This window comes from Gymnogyps californianus, chromosome 3, assembly GCF_018139145.2.
Source record: "Gymnogyps californianus isolate 813 chromosome 3, ASM1813914v2, whole genome shotgun sequence".
Taxonomy (NCBI): Eukaryota; Metazoa; Chordata; class Aves; order Accipitriformes; family Cathartidae; genus Gymnogyps; species Gymnogyps californianus.
Genome location: NC_059473.1, coordinates 68,942,631 through 68,961,897, shown reverse-complemented (window position 1 = coordinate 68,961,897; position 19,267 = coordinate 68,942,631). Strand labels below are relative to the sequence as shown.

At 46.3% G+C, this 19,267-nt stretch overlaps 1 protein-coding gene across 1 annotated transcript; it reads left to right on the top strand.

Moving 5' to 3' along the window:
- Positions 1-266: 266 nt before the first annotated feature.
- On the top strand, positions 267-10,408 carry HEY2 (hes related family bHLH transcription factor with YRPW motif 2). Its single transcript, XM_050893762.1, is given in 6 exon segments — positions 267-412; positions 1,641-1,719; positions 1,827-1,910; positions 4,596-4,677; positions 9,655-10,190; positions 10,193-10,408. Coding segments are annotated over 6 exon segments (1,005 nt in total). The 5' UTR covers positions 267-329; the 3' UTR covers positions 10,334-10,408.
- The last annotated feature ends 8,859 nt before the right edge of the window (positions 10,409-19,267 follow it).

The window sequence follows — 19,267 nt, the reverse complement described above, 5'->3', positions numbered from 1 at the left end:
TCCGCTCCCTGCCTGCCGTGGGCCGAGGGCGGCCGGGCCCCCCGCGGGGCGGCCGCCCGCTCCTCCGCGCCGCTCCGCGCCGCTCCGCGCCTCCGCGGTGGGCGGCCCCCCCCCCTCCCCGTCACCCCCGGCGGGGCGGGCCTTGCCGGGGGCGGGCCGTCGGGCTTGAGGCTGTGCCGCGGCGTGGGAAAGCGCCTCAGAGAGGGTTTGCTCTGCTGGCGGTGCGGAGCCGAGCCGTGCCGTGCCGGAGCTCCCCCCCCCACCCCCCCCGGATTTATTTATCTCTGCCCCTACCCCGGCTATAACCTGCGCCGCGTCCTGTGCCCACGATGAAGCGACCTTGCGAGGAAACTACCTCAGACAGCGACATGGACGAGACTATAGACGTGGGGAGTGAGAACAACTACTCGGGGTAAGTGGGGCACCCCCGCCCCCCGGGGCCGCCGTCTCTGCGGGCGGCGGTGGGGGCCGGGATGCGCCCCGGGATGGGGCAGAGCGAGGGGGAAACTCGGCCGCCCCGTCGGGGGGTGGGGGGCTGCCCCCCGAGTGCAAAGCGGGCTGTGGTTTTGTCCCCCTCCAGGTCAGCTAGCAGCTTGTTGATAGCCCCCCAAGAATTTGCCCTGTGGTCTAGCTGCCCGAGCCTTGAAATTAAGCGGAGCACTCGAGCACCTTGTGAGCCACCAGGCTGCAGTTCATTAGCTCCGCTTAATTTGCCATTTTCAATCAGATCTTTGCCAAAATAGCTCCTGAGCAGGCCGAACAACCTAAGGGAATCGGCGCCAGTGGGACATGAGCTGTGGAAAGTAAGCAGGGATCCACAGTAGTTGAATGGGAACTTCAGCAAACCCCGCGTGCAAGCCAAGGGTGAGCCGTGGTGTTTGCCAAAGGAGGGGACGGCCTGGGAGCTCCGCGGGGTCGGCGCTGGTCTTCAGAGCTGGTGTTGCCAATTTAGAGGCACATGCACCGGAGCCCTGTCCTGTCCGCATCAGTAGCTAAATGAGTATTAAAAGCTACTGGATTTTTTTGCTCGCTCATGATGAAATAAAAGCCTTCTCGTACTCGTGGGTAGTGTAGTTTTAAAAGTGGATTTTGAATTTTGCTCCTGATGCGGGACACGCAACACACCTGAGCTGGGTAACTGGGTTTGTACTCGAGCATCTATTGACTCTTGCAGCAATGGGAAGGAATGTCAAAACCTAGCAGGCCAGGCAGAGGTTGTGGCATCAGATACATGCACTTACCACTGCTGTTAGCATATAGAGATGGTTCACATGGTTTTGGACTTGGTTCTTCAGTTTGTATTTGGTAGGCAGGGCTTTATATGCAACGAAAACGAAATCCGCTGCGCTGGACAGTGAACTGTCTCCAGAAAGGGACTTTATTTCCAACAGAGTCAATTGTCAGAATTGTCAACAGTCAATTGTCAACAGAGTCAGAATTCTGTCAATTCAAAATATATGCTGGGGCAATCAAAAATGAAATGTCTCTCTCTTTAAAAATACTGTGCGGTGCAAAGCATATCTTCTAAGCACTGAAAACGGCATGACAGGGACTATGCATACTTAATATGGTGACCTAAGGTGTCTTCAAAGAACAGTGTCAAGTTGTGCAACCCCTGACATACTTTTATTGTTTCACAGGCAAAGTAATAGTTCTGTCATTCGATCAAATTCCCCAACAACAACATCTCAGATTATGGCCAGAAAGAAAAGAAGAGGGGTACGTTGCGTTTAATTCTTTTCCCGTGTGACAATTTGCATGCATGCTGTGATTTTGCCCTTCAACATTTTTTATAAACTTCATGTGTTTTGTTTTTTTGGGAATAGATTATAGAGAAAAGGCGCCGTGATCGTATAAATAACAGTTTATCAGAGCTGAGGCGGCTTGTGCCAACTGCTTTTGAAAAACAAGTAAGCCCTTTTTTTTTTTTTTAATTCTGTATCTCATCTGGCAATGTTAGTTCTCTTGTAAAACTCATTAAAATAATATTGTATGTGTCCTGATCTGGCACAAAGCAGGCATTTCAATAAAATGCTTTCTTGTGGCGAAACTATTAGAAACATAATTCATTATAAGGCTGAAAAACATTTCCATTCTTTGGCTTGTTTTTCCCTTAAGGGTAACTATGTTCATGTTGCCTCTTTTCTTTCGATGAATTCCAGTAGTGGTTTTGTTAAAAATGCGCTTTACTCCAAAAAAAAAGCCAAACCCAACACAACTCCCCCAAACCTGTGTGTCAATTAGCCTTCTGTCTAAATCTTTAAATATAATCTCCTTTGCCCCTAGTTTAAGAAACCTTTATTTTTTAATCTATAGTTTCAGTTGCAAACTAATCAATCCATTTTCCTGAAAAGGGAACAGACAGTCTGGATTATTCACGTTTTAAAATGACTCTTTAGAACCAGGGCATTAGGAGAGGGAATAGGCCCATGTCATGTGAGCTAGTGAAGTCAGTGATACGTTCGAAGACTTTCAGTGAGGAAGTATTCAGTGGGAAGGCTGGAAGGATCCAGCTAACTTTGGTTCAGCTCCCTGGTCATGAAATTACAGACCAAAAGCTTAGAATACAATCTGTCCTGTAAAAGAGGGCATTTTGTTTATGCCATTCAAATTAAATTGTTTATTTACTTTTCCATATCTTGATTTTTATTTTTTGGGCTTTGATTCAGTATTTAGCCTTGTTCCTGTTTTGCTGGATGTATCTGAAGATCTATGGATATGTGCGATGATTGACACTACGTTTCAATAGAAAGGAACCAACTGAAAATAAAGAACCTGACTTCCTTGTAATAGTAAAATAAAAAACAGAAAGTAAAATTTGAGAGCAGGATTGCGAGGTGCTGAATGTCAGTGGTAACTGCGTGGCAAGCGCCACACTGTATTAGGCCTGTTATGTCCCTGGTCTGAACAAAAGCTGGCCAGAAAGAAGTTTTAAGTATTGTAATCATGGTGAGAGCATCACCTGCAATATGCTTTTAATAACTAGTAGTTGCAACTGTGCCCTTGTGTAGGTTCCAGCAAAACAGTGATGGAGGTATTTTCAGCTAGATAAACAGGGGCAAGAGACAACAGTTGTTTGTCCCATTTTATTGTTTACTTCTTGAAAACCACAAACATTATAAAACAAGTCCTACAGAGCCTTTGGAAATTACCCAGTACCATGCAGTTTTTAGCTATTAGTCACTCTCACTGAGGCAGCTTCTACTGTGTCTATGGAAAAGATGAAGTCTGAGAAAACTACAGGATGTAGTCGCATGCAAAATGGGGAATTCTGACCAAAAATTCACACACGCACCAACCTTTGTATGAGGAAAGCGCCGAAAGCAATAAGCAGATTGAAAAAAATGTATTGGTGTGAAAATGACCGCGCGCCGTATTTTGTTCAGAAAGCCCCACCATTTTTTTGCAGTCTGCCAAGGACAAAGTCATCAGTCCTTTTCCAGCTCCTTGACATTCAGCTCACTGAAGTTTCCAAGTTGGAGGTTTAGTTTCACTTCCGCCTCCCTCCCTCCTTCCCTCCCTCCCCAAATCACAGCTCTGCTCTCCAGAGTCCCTCGCAGAGATTAGGGCCGGCGAAGCGGGGCCGTGGAGGAGGGTGTAAGCCTTACCTAACTTGCACGTGTGCAACCTGGGCGAAGCTGGCTGAGGCTGCAGGAGGGCCGATGGCAGTGAGGCGGCCCGGATGATAACCGAGAGAGAAATGTGGCTTGCAGGATGCGATCCACCGGTGGCTGCAGCTTGTTGAGCCCTGGTTTTAACTGATGCCAAGGGATGATCTCTTGCACTGGAATAACATCTGCGTGGTAAACTCAGTCGTCTGGGCATGCTCCAGATATTGAAGGGAATGCTACCATGCAAAATAGTTTTATTTATAGATTAATATATTAGTACTACCTTTTGAGTTGTATTTTATACCTTTCCAGCACCTATTGTAGCTCTGTGAGCCACCCTCAGTAACAGAAAAGATTTTTACTGACAGAGGAGCTAAACTTTCTTTTTCGCAGTAGTTAGCTTCATGTCCCTGCAAACTAGGCCTCTTGCTAACTTAAAATACTGTGGACTGTGCGGTTGTTTTTTCAGCGGAGCATGAGAATAGAATATTCGGCAGCCAAATGACATGTCGAAAATTAACAGGCGATTAAGAAAGAGGAATACTTCTGGGTGTGTGTCCACAGGGACACCTACTGGTAAAAGCAGAAAAAAAAATGTTGCAGCAGGGTCTTCATCGGTAACAGTGCAGACCTGTCCTGCCAGCTCTCCATTTGTGTTTGTTGTTAAAAAGAAAGTCCAGAAAGTTACGTATTTCTCTCATTTCATGAAGATGTAATCTCTACACTATCTTCAAGGCCAGAGCTATGCTGAGCTGTAGCCTTAATAAAGCAAAATTGTGCTGCTGCAGCTTGTATTGCTAGAGAGGAGACGGCATTAGTCCTTAGACAAAGTCTGGGAGGCAGATGCTCACGAAAGAATTAAGCTGAGAATGTCCTAATGATAGGGGAAATTGAAACCATAAGGCTGTGCTCAGTGGAAAGTATATCAAATTAAAGTTTCTAGTACTTGTAAGCCTTTATTTATATGAGTCTCTTATCTCAAAGGGATCTGCCAAATTAGAAAAAGCGGAAATACTGCAAATGACAGTGGATCATCTGAAGATGCTGCAGGCGACGGGAGGTAAAGGTAAGGACCTGACGGTTTCTTTTCTAATATTTGGGGAAATCTCAGCGAAAAAAGTGCTTTGAGGCGCTGTGATAGGCGTTTCCAGATTAAAGGAGTGGAAATCAATGCTAATGGCAGGACTGAACTCGTGGGAAAGAACTACTGGGACAAAAGAAGCACTTGACCCTGGGCTTGTGTTTGCTTTCATAACACTGTGGGAGTAAAGGCTTCATTCACAGGCAGCCCAGTCAGAGATTTGTTTGGGGTTTCCAAAGAGCACTGAAATCTGCACAGGGAGACAAAACAAATACACAAACACCAAACATAAACAGGAGGTTTGTGGCAACAATTGTGTAGCACAAAACCGATGCTAAACCTCATTATCCAGCAGCTATACCGAAGGAAGTGGATGGAGAGGAACTTTCATTATTGTTTATGTATTTTCTTTGTTCTGGAAAGACTTTTAAATGCCAGGTTAGACTGTCTCATTCACCCGAACAAAACCCAGTCTTGCTCTATGCAGCTCCAGGTATCTGATAAAGCAGACAGGCAGACAGCTAGCACTCTGCACTCATATTTATATGCTATATCTGTGTGTCAGAAGTCTGGGTGGCTCCCTGGTAGTGGGTGCTGGCATGACGCAGGGGCTGCACTGGCTGACCCATTAGATCAGCCGGCTGCTGGGAGTTGAGCATACCTCGCTTGTGCAAGCTGACAGTCCCAAGGCTGGAGGCCAAATGATTTCGGCCTCCCACGAGATATGCTGTATAGTCATGATTTTGGAACTTATTGGAGTGCAAAACTTGCTGGCCTGCTGTAAGCACGGTCCCACATCCCGTGCCATTGACTGTGGTTGTGGTTCAAACTGGTGCAATGGAAACCAGCCGATTTTTCATTGACTCATTCTGCCATATAGGTAAAGGCTAGAAAAGACGCGGCTGCTGCTCTCTGTCTTCCTTTTTGATGAAGCTCAAAAGTTTTTAGCCCATGACAGAATTACTGCTCCGCTCTGTACCTTACAGCGACTACAGAATTCAACTTATAATCAGTGCATGCTTAACAACAAATGGTTATAGGAAAGGCTGGTATTCTGTTATTTGTGAAAATTAACACCAAGCTGACATACGTATTTTCTAGGTGTTAAGAGGCTTTTGCTAGGAGTCCATTTAAGCTTAAAATTTATGAGTAATTTGTTCTATAAGAGGTGAAAGGAATTTTGTTGCCCTTCGTATAACAGACATGCCTCTTGATTCCTCGGAAAATGTGCAAAATTAAAAAAAGAAGTAAATTTTTATATCTGAAAACATCCTTTAAAAAGCACTATTGAGTTGGTAAAGCTATGCTCTTGAAAGTTACGAAACGCCAGAATTGATCGTGCTTGTGCAATTTGAATTCAGATCCTCTGTGCGTGCGCGTGATGGTTGCCGTCTTTAATTGCGTGGTTGCGCGCTGGCTTTCCACAAGCTCTGTCTCACTTGGTGCACGGGGCGAGCAACGCTCAGCTGCTGAGGGAAGCGGTGGTTGTTTCACTTCATCCTCCCCGCGCGACGTGCAGCTCAGCTGTCCCAACCTGACCCCCGCTTCACGCTGCACATCGTTCCTCTGAAAAGCTGCAGCAGCTCCCACCCCTCCGATATCTGCACCGACAGCGGGAGGGCCAGGAGGTGAACCCGACGGGAGGCCTAATTGAACAGGAACCCTCCTTCCCCTGCCTCCTCGCCCCAAAAAAGTACGTGGGGGATTATTTTATAATTGGTCAGATCGGGTGGCCCAGCTAGTGCGGCCGGGGACGAAGTGCCTGGGATGGGAGCTGCCAGGCAGAGAGAGGTGTTGGCAGAGCCCCGGCCTCCGGCTGCAGCCGGGCAAGCCGGATTTTGTTAGCAGTCCCAGGTCCTGCGGTCTCTTCCTTGGTCTGCCACCGCCGCCATGCCTCTCCCTGCCCCGGCTGACACCGGCGTGCCTGTGGCTGCCGGAGGGCGGTGCAGCAGAGGATGAAGCGTCGGGGTGCAGGGAGAGGCGATGCTGGCTTGTACCCGCAGCCGCCTTTCACACCATGGTCCGTAGTGGGTGGCACATCAATATAATACCCAGTCACTTCACAAATACTACGACTTTATCTTCTCGTTCTGAACCAGAGATAAGAGTAATCTCATTGCACGGATTAAGAAACTTTAAGAAAAAGAGGTTTGCGAGTTAGTACCGGGCAAAGTTTAAGCCTGCGTTTCCTGCTTGCTTAATGTTTTACTTTGCAACCTAAGTAACAGCTTTAAATATCATTTCTTAGGGTGTTTTTAAGGCAGATGTTTGTTTTATTTGCAAGTGTAGTTATTCCCACTTTGTAACTCCTCTTCTGAGCCAGAAACTTTTTTGGATCAGCAAAAAAAATGCATTCCATCATTTTTCGTATGGGCAAAAGCTATTAGCACAGCAGGGAGAAACGGGTCCTGATACACTTTTGCTCCCCTACATTGAGGGATGGGGAGGGCTCATCCTCTTCCTCCTCACGCAGAAATGGAGGACACCCACGATGGGGAATGCCTGGGGCTGGGCAAGTCGGGGTGGAGTCGGCCACTGCTCTGCGTGCTGAGCCCGAGGTGGGCACAGCGGAAGAAAACCTGACGTGGCTCCTGTCCCTTGTCTGCTTTTCGGAGCTGCCTGGGCAGGCAGGCTGCCGCCTCTGAGGTCCTGTGCAGACTCCGCGTTTCCACCGCCCTGACGCAGGTGCAGGCAATGGTCTCCTGTTCGCATTGAGTTATTATTTTGGCCCGGGGCCAGGGCTTTTTGCTGACCGTGCAAGCGAGCACAGGGGAGGAGCAGTTTGTCAACAGCGAGTCGCTTGCTGGGACCTCGGTGTGGTTTTATTGCAGCTTCACTGCAAATTTAGCTTGGGTGACTGACACCTGGGTCAGCAACATGGGTTAATATAGCTCAAATGACTTAGCCAGTGTCCTGCGTGCAGAGCAGGTGGGTTACCAGGATAGCTGAAGTAAAACCGAGACTTCCCATTTGCTACAAAACACTGGCGTGTGCACGTGTGGGCGGTGGTGGAGCATATTCTTCGGTTTTGGAAAGAAACAAGAAACAACATTTTAAGTCTCTCTCAGAAAAGCAAAGGGGAAACCTGGAACAGATAACCATCAAAATCAAAACATAATCAAGTCTGGGAGTCCCAGCTCTCATCTCCCCTCTGTTTTCATGTCTCGGCCACCATAGGAGACTGAGAGGGAGCCAGGATCACCAAGGCTTTGGGATGGCTTGTCACAGAGCCAGCAGCTCAGACTCAGGGGAAGCTGGTGACAACCACATCCCCCACGTCTCCTCCAGTCCGGAGGGAGGGAGGCCGGGAAGCCCTGGCTTGAGCTGTGCGCTCTCAGGACTCCCAGGCTGGCTGGCTGACTCGTGGCCAGAGCTGGGAGGCGGCGTTGGCTGCACGTCAGCCCCTCTGAAGTCGCAGGAGGTCCTGGAGCCTCCGGCGCGGAGGCAGTCCCCACGCCAGGCCGGCTGGCACCCGAGCAGGTACCCTGCTAGCTTGCCACCACTGGCCTGCCTGGCGTTTGTTTCTTGGGAGTTCACTCAAACTGTGGTGTTTCCACAGATCGCTTGGTTGCAGCGGACCGGGCAGGAAAAAAGCTGCGAGGAGTCAGTGCTTGCTGAGACGAGTCCTCAACCCCTCGTGCTCACCGATCTGCTGGCTGAGACGGCGTTTCTCTCGGGTTTTGTACAGCCTCAGATGAGCAAGGCAGCCTGTGTCAAAATCGCTGTCATAATTTGGCAAGAAAGGGTATATAGCAGGCAGGGGATTTGGGGTGACATCTATAAATATGCCCAAGTTAATTCTATAATGCGGGTGTGCAGCGACAGAAAGGCTCTTTTCTTGCTTGAAAGTCGATAAAAGTGAAAACAACCATCTAAGGTGCTAGCATTTTTCAGAAAGACTGAGATTATTTCATGCCAGAGAGTGCAAGGCCTAATGCAGGTATTGCTGCCACATTCCTCCATAATAAAGGCACTTGATCTTTATATACTAACATACATCATAGTCACGCATACCTAAAAATTTTCACTGAAAGCAAGAGGGAAAAACACCATACCAGCTTGGGAGTGGATAGGACATTATTCCCCAAGGAAACTACTTTTAAACTAAAATAAGAAAATTCAAAAAACTGGAATAGGTTTTTGTGGTTGATGAGCTGCAACTTAAGCGCTAGTTAGATTTGATGCTAGACCCTTTTAGAAAGGGAATATCTTTTCATGTGCATTTAACAAGACAATTTTTTTTTTTTCCAAATGCTTTTTTGTCCCAAGCCTGTGGAGCTCCAGTTGCTGTTTGTTGAAATACCTCATGGGCCATATGACTGTCAGTCTTCCATCTCCAAATTAGCAATGGCATTACATAAAACGTTTTCTCAGTAAAGCTTTTTATTGTGTGTGTGCAGAGTCATGACAAGATGTTTTTAGTTTGTAGTTAAGTAACACCGTATGTCATATTGTCTTAATGACTCTGTGAAGTAGATGGGACCCCGGCAGCAGTTACAACAACTATCTCACAGTGTCGAGAAATAGTTTGAGAGCGTTATGATGAATGTCAGGGCAGGGAAGAAAAGGCAGGGTAGTACATGCAAGCTCTCTGATCTCCAGCCTGTTTCTTTGTGTGGATAAACATCTTGTTCACACACGCGCGCAGGATCAATACTGCACTGCAGCAGCTTGCTGAGGAACTTCAGGAGAGGCATCATGTATCTTTTTAAATATCGCAAGTACTTACGGACTTAATTCTTTTCATTTGTATATTGTCTGCAAAAACAAGTGCAGCCTATTGCATTACAGGGATGGTCACACAAATCATTTACAGATCAGAGAGCAAACTTTTCGCGTTGCAAATCTTAGCCCGTAAATGGGAGATCCGGTGGCTGAGCGAGGACCGGGTTAGCCGTGTCACCTAATGTCGGCTGGGAAGCCGGCTCGACACTCAACGCATCTTTTGCCCTCCCCCTGCAGGTTATTTTGACGCTCATTCCCTGGCCATGGATTTCATGAGCATTGGCTTCCGGGAGTGCTTGACAGAAGTTGCGAGGTACCTGACTTCGGTGGAAGGTCTCGACACGTCCGACCCCCTGCGCGTTAGACTCGTGTCTCACCTGAGCACCTGTGCCTCTCAGAGGGAAGCCGCCGCCATGACCTCCTCCATGGCCCACCACCACCACGCCTTGCACCCTCACCACTGGGCAGCCGCCTTTCACCACCTCCCGGCCGCTTTGCTGCAGCCAAACGGACTCCATGCCTCCGACGCTGCCCCGTGCAGACTCTCCTCGGACGTGCCCCCCCACGGCTCCGCCCTGCTCACGGCCACCTTCGCCCACGCCGACGCCGCCCTCAGAGTCCCCTCCGCTGGCAGCGTCGCTCCCTGCGTCCCTCCTCTCTCTACCTCCCTCTTGTCCCTCTCGGCTACCGTTCACGCCGCAGCGGCGGCAGCTACGGCCGCTGCCCAGAGCTTCCCCCTCTCCTTCACTGGCGCCTTCCCCATGCTTCCCCCAGCGCGGCCGCCGCCGCCGTGGCTGCGGCGACGGCCATCACCCCTCCGTTGGCCGTATCAGCCACCGCCAGCCCTCAGCAGGCTGGCAGCGGGGGCAGCAGTAAACCGTACCGACCCTGGGGGACTGAAGTTGGAGCCTTTTAAGTCCCCCCTCTCCCTTCCCGGTCTGGCTCCCTCCTCTCCCTCGGCACACGCGCGCGTGCACACACAGCCCCACGTGCCCACACGCACCCACACCCACACCCGAGCCTCTGGGACTCGGCGTGTCCTTCCTGCTCAGCCCGGCCGAGCGGCCGCCTTCACCCAAAGGGCCTGAGAGGTGCCGGCAAGCCCGCCGAGGAATGGCACCGCTATCCTCCTTGTTTCAGGCGTCGGAGAGGACACGGGGTGATATCTTCTTCTTCTTCTCCGTTTGTTTTGCTGGAGGCACCTTGAGGGAGCAGCAATGGCTTCCGTAACAGCGTGACCATATCGGCATGTAGAGGTTTCCTGGGAAATACGTAGAAATACGTAGACATTAGAATTAATAATTCTCCAGCTATGCATCCTTGTTTGGCAGAGAGGTGAGGGATCACACCTACCGGGTCTCCCCAGGCTAGAAAAAGAGTTCGAGTTTCATAAGTGCCTGACATATTGAAAAAATAATAAATAAAAAAAAAATTATATATATGTGTGTTCTGCTAAAACAAATAACATTGCACAGGTATGGAAATGGTATGGGAGAGAGGCAAAATCCTGCATTCAACTTCAGAACTGGGATACCTTTCCAGGAAAGAGCATGCCCTTGAAGGGGAGAGGGTTTTTTAGCCAAAAGATTGCCGAGGAAGAATGTTCAATTTGACAGGCCTAGTTCTCGCTTCCTTAGTTCACTTTCTTTGTACAGACTTGCCAAATCGTGACATCTAGCATAGCATTGGTAAAAGCAATTATCTTATCAGTGCTGGGATTAATGAACGTTTCAGCACTGCCTGTGAGCCTTGAGGCACCCTTTTTTATTGCTTAAATATGGTGCTAGCTCGTATCTGCACAAACAGTGAATTTGTCATGCACCCAGAAGTAACCACCTATTTAAAATGTGCACACTTGGATACAGTTGATTCATGCCAATACAAAAGACTCAGTGTTGTAAGAGTTCAAATTAACTTATTTAGCTGTATTTGGACATTTACTTTTATCCAATTCTGTGCAAGATCCCTCTTCTTTTCACTATCAACTTCTGGGAGAACGATCACTCTGGGTATGAATGAAGTTACGGTAGGGACAATTTTTAAATTGGCTATTAACACGCCAACATTGTAATGTGGGTTTGATTCCAAACCAAAATGAATGTATTAAAGGGAATGTGAGTAAATTATTTTGTCAATACCCAGACAACTAGTGCTGCATAAAATGGTTTGCTTTCATTTTTTATTACAGTGACTTAAAATAACCTAAGTATTTTAATACATCCAGTCAAGAACTAGAGATTTTATGTAAAAAAAAGTTAAAAATAAAAATAAAACACAGCATGTATTATTATGCACTTGATTTCTCTGCTGTGTGGAGAAAGCAATAAGCATTGAGAATGTTAAACATTATGCAAAATATACTTTAAAATATTTGTTTTAAAAATACTGTACCTAGTCGGTCTTTTATGCATTACTTTGTTAACCTTTTTTCTATGCAAAAGTCTTTACATATCACTAATTAAACGAAGTCCTTTTTGACTGCGTTTTATGGATGATTTGTTGCAGTTTTTGCTTGCTCTTGAGGAATACTTGTGGACTCAAAGTTAGTTTCTGCCACTGGTAACAAGCCTGTCAGCTCCTCCGTCCTCTTCTGCTCCCCTTGCTCAGCCAGGAAGCCCGTCTCGTGCAGTGTGCTCTGAAATAGGCAGAAAAAAGCAGTCAGTAAAGCAGCATCGGTTTTCAGGCTTGTAAACTGGTTCTGCATTGAGGGTACGCTTAATGATAGAAACCCATCTGTCCATCGTGGAGAGCCCCCAAAATCGTTGGGGTTTCTAGGTTCAGCTTTCCTTCAGATCCTCACTAGGGGCCTGTGTTTAGAAGGGGAAAATTTTAACCCGATGACATCATTAAATATCTGGATTGCGAGAGGGTAGTTTTTCCTTCCAGTTCTGATCTTGTAATTTACTAGTTCTCACTGAGGCAAGAGTTTGTTATTATTTCATCTTAGATCTGCAAAGGCCCTCTGTAGAAGGCGTGTAAAGCTCTGTCCGTAAGGATAAGCACAAAGTCTTACATGTCCGAAAGACGCTAAAAGATTATTATGCCCAAATAACAGCTGACAAGACTGAGGCACAGAAACGGGGTGACCACCCTACAGCCAGACAGAGACTTCATCTGTTGCCGAAATGCAGCCTCAGCTTAGTGGCTCGCTCCCCATCGTCCCATTCTGCCAAATGTTAAACATGTAACCCATCCCCGCCTCCATCAGCCGGTCTCCAGCACCCAGGCGAGAAGGGATTGTGATTTGCCTGAATGGCGTGCTGTCCCATGGAGAAAATGGACAAAAGATGGGGAGGAAGGCTCTCTACCCCTGTGCTGTAAATCATGCTTGATCTTCTTTGAAGTTTTGTTGTTTGTGGGGGAATTAGACATTTTTTTGATTCAGGGGACAAATGCTGTGCTGCTGTGCTGGCATATTTAGCAGCATCTGGTTCGGGTACCGTTCACTTTCCATATGAGCAGTTTCAAGAATAAAGATTACATTAGTGAACTGGCAAGTAGATAAAAAGTGGGCTTTATTTACATGAAAAAGAGCAGGTTGCAACCCTACTTGACTTTAAGCTGTTAACTATTAACCTGCCTTCTAAGAGCCTGGTAGGAGGTCTCCCATGCATCATATCATGTTAAAAATGGGCCACCACTGACTTGGTTCCACCTAAGGGCTTCAATCTAATTAATGTGCCCCAAAACATTACCATTTGTTGCCCCAAACACGACATTTTTGCTTCATTCTAAAAAAAAAGGGAGTTTGAAATCTAAGAGACTGTTTAGATGAAAGTGTAGTTATTTTAGCAGCCTGAAACAACGCATCACAGATGGATTTGTGCAGCCTGTGTGTTTGGGCTTATCCCATTTTCACTCTCGCAAAACAGGCCAAATTCATGGACGCTGAGTTGCTGATGACTCCTCTATTTCTTGTTTTGTTGTCCTTTGTTTCGTTTTGTTTTGTAATCTGAGTCACCTAAAGGGACCAGGACATGAGGCAGGAGCTCAGCCTTCATGCCTGTTTATTCCTAGCCTCCCTTGGGAATGTTACCTCTCTGAGAGTGGATGAAGATTTCCCAAGTGAGAAGTTCATGGAGAAGAAGTGTATTTCACATGTGCTGTTGGAAAGACATCAGAGGGTAATAGATTCTGATGGCTTTGGTTGTAGCTGTGCTAACAGGTCAGAGCTGAAGGGGTCTATGCAATTTTTAAAACAGAGCAAGGGAAAGCTGTTTCCTTGGCATAACCAAGATCCAAAAGGTAGGACTCGTGGCTGTGCACACGCAACCTTACTTCAGCCCTTTTCTATCTTTATTCTGCATTCAATGATGAATGGACCTGGAGGAAGAAGAAAGTTTGTAATTTATATAATTTAGGACTAGATTGTAGCACATAGCACAAGAAGGCAAATCAGGCTGCTTGCTCAACAGTAAGCAGTTGGCTTTGACTAACTTTTCAATGGGTGGGTTTGCAACCTTAAATTCCAGTTATCAAGAGGATCAAAGGAGGTTATGCAATTTCCTAGAATGTTTTTCTTCAGAGGAAAAAACTAAAAACCAATTCTGTCACTCAGCATTAGCAGGCTTGAAACCTTAGCCCTCAGCAGTGCAAATAAAAAGCACTTAGGCTGCTGTAGCTGTGGGACTAACTGTGTCACACAGCACTGAAAGAAGATTATTACCCTAGAGAGGAGACGGGCAATTGAGAGGCGGTGCTGCCTGTCCTCCCTTTGCTCCGGAGGAAATCCGGCATTAGGTATTGCCCCAGAAGAAAAACCGGCTACTGTGGCCGAGGGCTGAATGCATATATTCAAAGCAGAATAATCGTATCCTGGCTGTGACTACATCTGCCTGAACAACTGCCAGGAGATGCCAGTTCATGCTGCTGCCTCGTTAGTGTGAGTCTTCAAGATATTTGTTTGCAGCTATTCTGAAAGATGATACTTCAATCAGGATGTCATGCGATAAGTAAAGGGCATTCACCAAAGCCCGGGACATGGATATTGGCAAATTGTTAGGGCTATTGTAAATGAGAAATTTGTTCTTCATAATAGAAAAAGGTCACAAGTGTCTTTTCATCAGAAGATACTACATCAGAAAATATTACTGAAGGGTGGACTGTTACCAGCTCTGTAGTCACCAGTCTCATTAGTCATCTGCTTCTATAGGCACAGATAGCCTGAGATCACACAAATGAGGACCTGAGTGATATAATAGTCACAGGTAGTTTTGTCCAACATCAAGAAAAGATGAAGAAATGGGTATAGCTTTGTTTGCAAGCTTCATGTGCTCAGCCTCATTTGTGTGAGGCTACTGCCTGAACCTGAGTGTGATTTTACACAATCCTGACATTTTTACTTGTGCTCTGTTCCTCTGTTTCACCATTTTCCACTGGCAAAGACTTGTGTTTTGGAAGATAACGTGTAAAGGTCTCAAAAGGGATGACTGCAGCAACACATCTGACCATGACCAGAAATGATAAGCAGAGGAGCACCAGGCAGGTGCTAGAAATGCCAGGATCTCAACTTGAGGGTAAACCCAAGCTTTCCTGATTTACAAATGAAACAAAATTTTGACAGGTAATTATCTGAAAAGAGGTGGGGTTTTTTGCTTCTGGTACTTGCTACTACTGGAAGTTGTAGTTGCTATTAATGTGTAAATACAATCACTTGGTCTGCATTCAGTTGCCTAAATATTTGCCATGTTCTAAGCTGGGCTCCATCTGTCACTCTGGAAGGTGCAGGTATCCCTTGTGTCCTGTGTCACCTCCTCCAGCCCTGTGCAAACGCCTGGGAAACCCAAGGTTGCTTAAGTGGCACTATATGCATATGGCCAGGCAACTGAATTTCTCCTTCTCTACCTTGCATCATCTGTGGAGAGACAGGATTTGAAGCTTAATAATATTTTCACGTGATCTAATTTCTTCAAAGAATCGGCGTCCTTCTCACCTGAAGAAGCAAAAGAACAGTATCAAAATCATTTGATGATAATGTGTTATTATCATCTATCGATCTTGTAAAACTAAGACCGGTCAACACCTCATTCAACACTAACTTCAGAATTTCTCTTCATGGTCTGGCTGCAGCAGTGGCGGTGATTATAAGATGATGTCAATATAATTTCTTTTTAAAGGGATCTTTTTCTGCATTCATGGTGGCAGTGCAAAGCTGGGACACACGAATTAGTGTTGTACCCTAGAAATTCAAAAATCAGAAGCAAAAGGAAATGAATGTGGGAAATAAAAGGAAATATGTCTGGTTGAATTACTTTCATGGTCTGGAGAGGCAGACTCCTTTTTTACAGCTACAGCTGCTGATATTGCATTCAAGCAAAGCTAAATGTTTTAGACGATGCTTATCTGAACACTGCTATTACTTATTCTACAGGAAAGTCCTTTTGAGGTCTTGACTTAATTTTGCTTTCCACACAGTCCATATGGAGTGTTTTTCTCTCTTACAAAAGGAAGTCTTCAGGATAAAAAAATACCTTGATGCAACATTGAAATTGTGATTGCAGTCGTCTAACAGCTGGGAAATTTCTAACTCTGCCCATGTCTTCATGTATGTTACACTGCAAGACCTCCTTCTACGGAATCAGCACGCTGCCCCAGGAAACAGTATATTACTGGAAGATGTAAAGAAAAGTGTTTTACCTGTAAAGAATACCCATAAAGAGTATTCTGTATTACTGTGTGGTAGGCAAAAATCTAATAAATTACTACAAGGCAATCCATAAACCTAAGGAGACAAAATTATGATTACTTAAAGGCCTACACTTTTTTTTCCCATTAGTTTTGATTTAACTCTGAATGCTGTATTTTTTTTCATATATCAGAGAGCCAAGTAACTTTATTTTTCTTTAGGAGGAGGACTCTCCTTTGGGGAGTTTAAAGCAAAGTGTTATGCATTTAAGGTACACTTTTGCAACTAGATTAACAAGATGAGGTCTGTTGTGTGTGGATAGTTCAAATAGTTTTTAATGACACTTCGCAGCACAACCCTTGGGTTTAATATACAAGCCTTAAAATAAAATAACATTGTTTCTCTCCCCACTCCCTCTCTCTCTGTTGCTTTCTAAATGTATTTTGGTGGAGGAGAAGGGAGTTTATTTTGTTTGGGTTTTCTTGGGTTTGTTTTTCTGAAGAGGCACCAGGGTGGCAAGGGGGAGCGATGGCGGGGCACGCCGGCTCCTTGGGCGCGAGGAGCATCTCCTTTCCTCTGGGTAGGCAAAGCCGCTTCCTCGCCTTTTCCCTCCCCTGCCCTCTTTTTGGGCAGCCGTCCCACCGGGCAGCCCCCTCCCTCCTTTCCCGACAGAAAGGAAAGGCAAACGGGTTGCAACCACAGCAAAGACTGCGGTTTCACCAGGCTGTCCTGGTCTCTCTCACTGCGCTCTCTTCCTTTCGTCGATCACAAAGGCCAAAGTGTGTGTTTTTTGATAATTACCTCAGATCTTCAGCCGTGATCTGCCATAACCAGTGTCTGCTTCCTTCCCTCCTTGTGTTGTCACAAGTCCAACACTTGCCCAGCTACAATGACTTTGTCCCTTCGATTTATTATTGCAGTTAGCAGACACAAATGCTACAAACAGGAATCTCAAAACAAAACAAATAAAAACGTTTCTCGATACTGCTGAAAACTGACCTTCATGTGCCGCCCTGTCCTACTTCAAGGCCTGCTAAACCCACAAGAAAGATTCCCATTAGTAAATCACTATTGGATCATTAAACCTTTTTAAGGCAGTATGTGCCTTACCAAGAGAATGAGGATTACGACACAGCAGTGGCTGCTGCCCACTGACAATCATGGGAACCGACCTCAGTAATAAATCCATTAATTATCTGGCTCACTTTGACCGGTTCTCACGCCAGAGCAGCTCCTTTGATGTGACCGTCAAAACCCAAGGATGCCCGATAGCAGTAGCCACTGACAAAACAATAGAGAAGTAATAATTCAATATAAATATGTAAAACCTGCTTGCCCGTATGCCCAGCTTTTGCAGTGGGGTATTTATGTGCCTGTGGTTGAAATTGGAGACAAAAAAGGGAAATAAAGCGCTTCTTTTTCTGTATATAACCTTTTAAGGGAAGAAAAGCTGGGCATGTTAGAGAGATATTTTTTAGCTACCGTTGATGTGCATGACTTTTTCAGCTAAGGGCGGGAGGGTTCCCTCTTGCTTTTCAAAATCAGTCTGATAGTTCATCACCAATATGCACTTAAGGACTGATCCTGCAGAGGGACTAAGGATGTCCCTCTGAGGGACACAGAGGAACTATTCCTCTTCAGTGGGACTATTTGTATAAATAAAGTTATTCATGCTTTTAAGCCGCTGCAGGACCAAAACTTTAGAGGATGCATTCTGATTTGTCCGATTAGTAAAAATACTTAGGTGTCAAGCTCCTTTTGAGTGTTTAAATACATCAGAAATACAACTGTTTGTTAGTCTGCTTCTTGGCTGCCCACCTGTAAAGTGGGAATAGTGTTATTTAGTTTCTTGTCTCTGATCTTGTCTACTTAGACCACAGACTCCAGGGGAAAGATTGTCTCCAAACTCATGATCATCTTGTGAGCACCCTTAACCAGAGTTTCTGGCCCTTACTGTAAGCCTCCAGTTAATAGAAGATAGTAGCTGTCCTGGAGCCCAGATGCTAGTGAGGGAGGCAAATTTCTGATGGCATAAGGGATGACATGGAAGAAAAATCCCCTTCAAATTGCATGACCAGAGGTGAAGCAGAATTTATTAAATTACTTTTAACCATTCATTTTTTTACTCTTAAAGCAGGATCAGCAAACTAATAAACACTAGGTACAAAAGATTTTTAAGATACCTGATTTTCAAAAGCATTGAAGTACCTGTAAGCATACAAACATGACGGGAATGAATAAGCATAGGACACTACTTCTGGGTATTGCTGTGCTGACCTGTCACGGGGGAATCGCTGCCGTGCTGGGGGTGAGGTGACTCTTGCCTGCCTGTAGGCAGACGGCCGCCCGCTCCCGCTGCCTGCGGCGTGTTTCTCTCATGCTGCCGTGAGTTACCCACTCCAAGCAGCCCAGCAACGGAGTGCAGTCACCAAGAAAGCAGACAGGGCACCTCTTCTAAACCTTTGTGTTTCTGAAGAAGTGCGGCGGTACAGCATGTCGCAGTGAGCTGTTGCATATTGCCTGCATTCACAGCCAGAGCCACCAGCAGCTCCCGTCACTCCTTTCTCACCAAACACAGACTTGGGGAGGTCATGGCGGGAACCCCAAAGGTGAGCACTTCAGAACCGGGTTTGCCATGCACACAAGGGCTCCCTGTGAGCCTTGCGGCAGGCAGGGGAGTCACAGCGATAGGAGCCCGTGCTCGTCGTCTCACGTCCTTCACACTCAGCTTCAGCCTGCTTGCTTAAGGGGAGATGAGTGCAGTATGGTTGGAGGGATGGAAGCCACCCAGCAGGCTACAGCAAAATGCTCCATTTTGATTGACCCAAGGCTATAGTCCAAACAAATCTGAAGCTGAGACTTTATACCCAGCTTGGGGTAGAGAATGAACAAACTGAAGATCATATACTGTAAAACTTCATCCTGATAGAATTAGACAGGTAGTCTCTTACCTGAACAGAGGGGAAGATCATTCCTGTTTCTTTCATTTATTTTGCTGGATCCTTTGCGCAGAACTGCAGCTTGCACAATACCAATTAAGCCACTTAGGAAATACAGAGCTGTCATTTATGTCAAAAAATCCCTTGCAAAGGATGCGGGGCCAGTTTGGGTGCATAGCCGCTCAGCGGCAGAGCTGCAGAAGGCACCCTGCCGTGGCCACGCTCCATCAGCCGCCTTGGCCTCGCCTGGGTCACTGCTATTCCCTGTTACACACAGCGGGCAGCA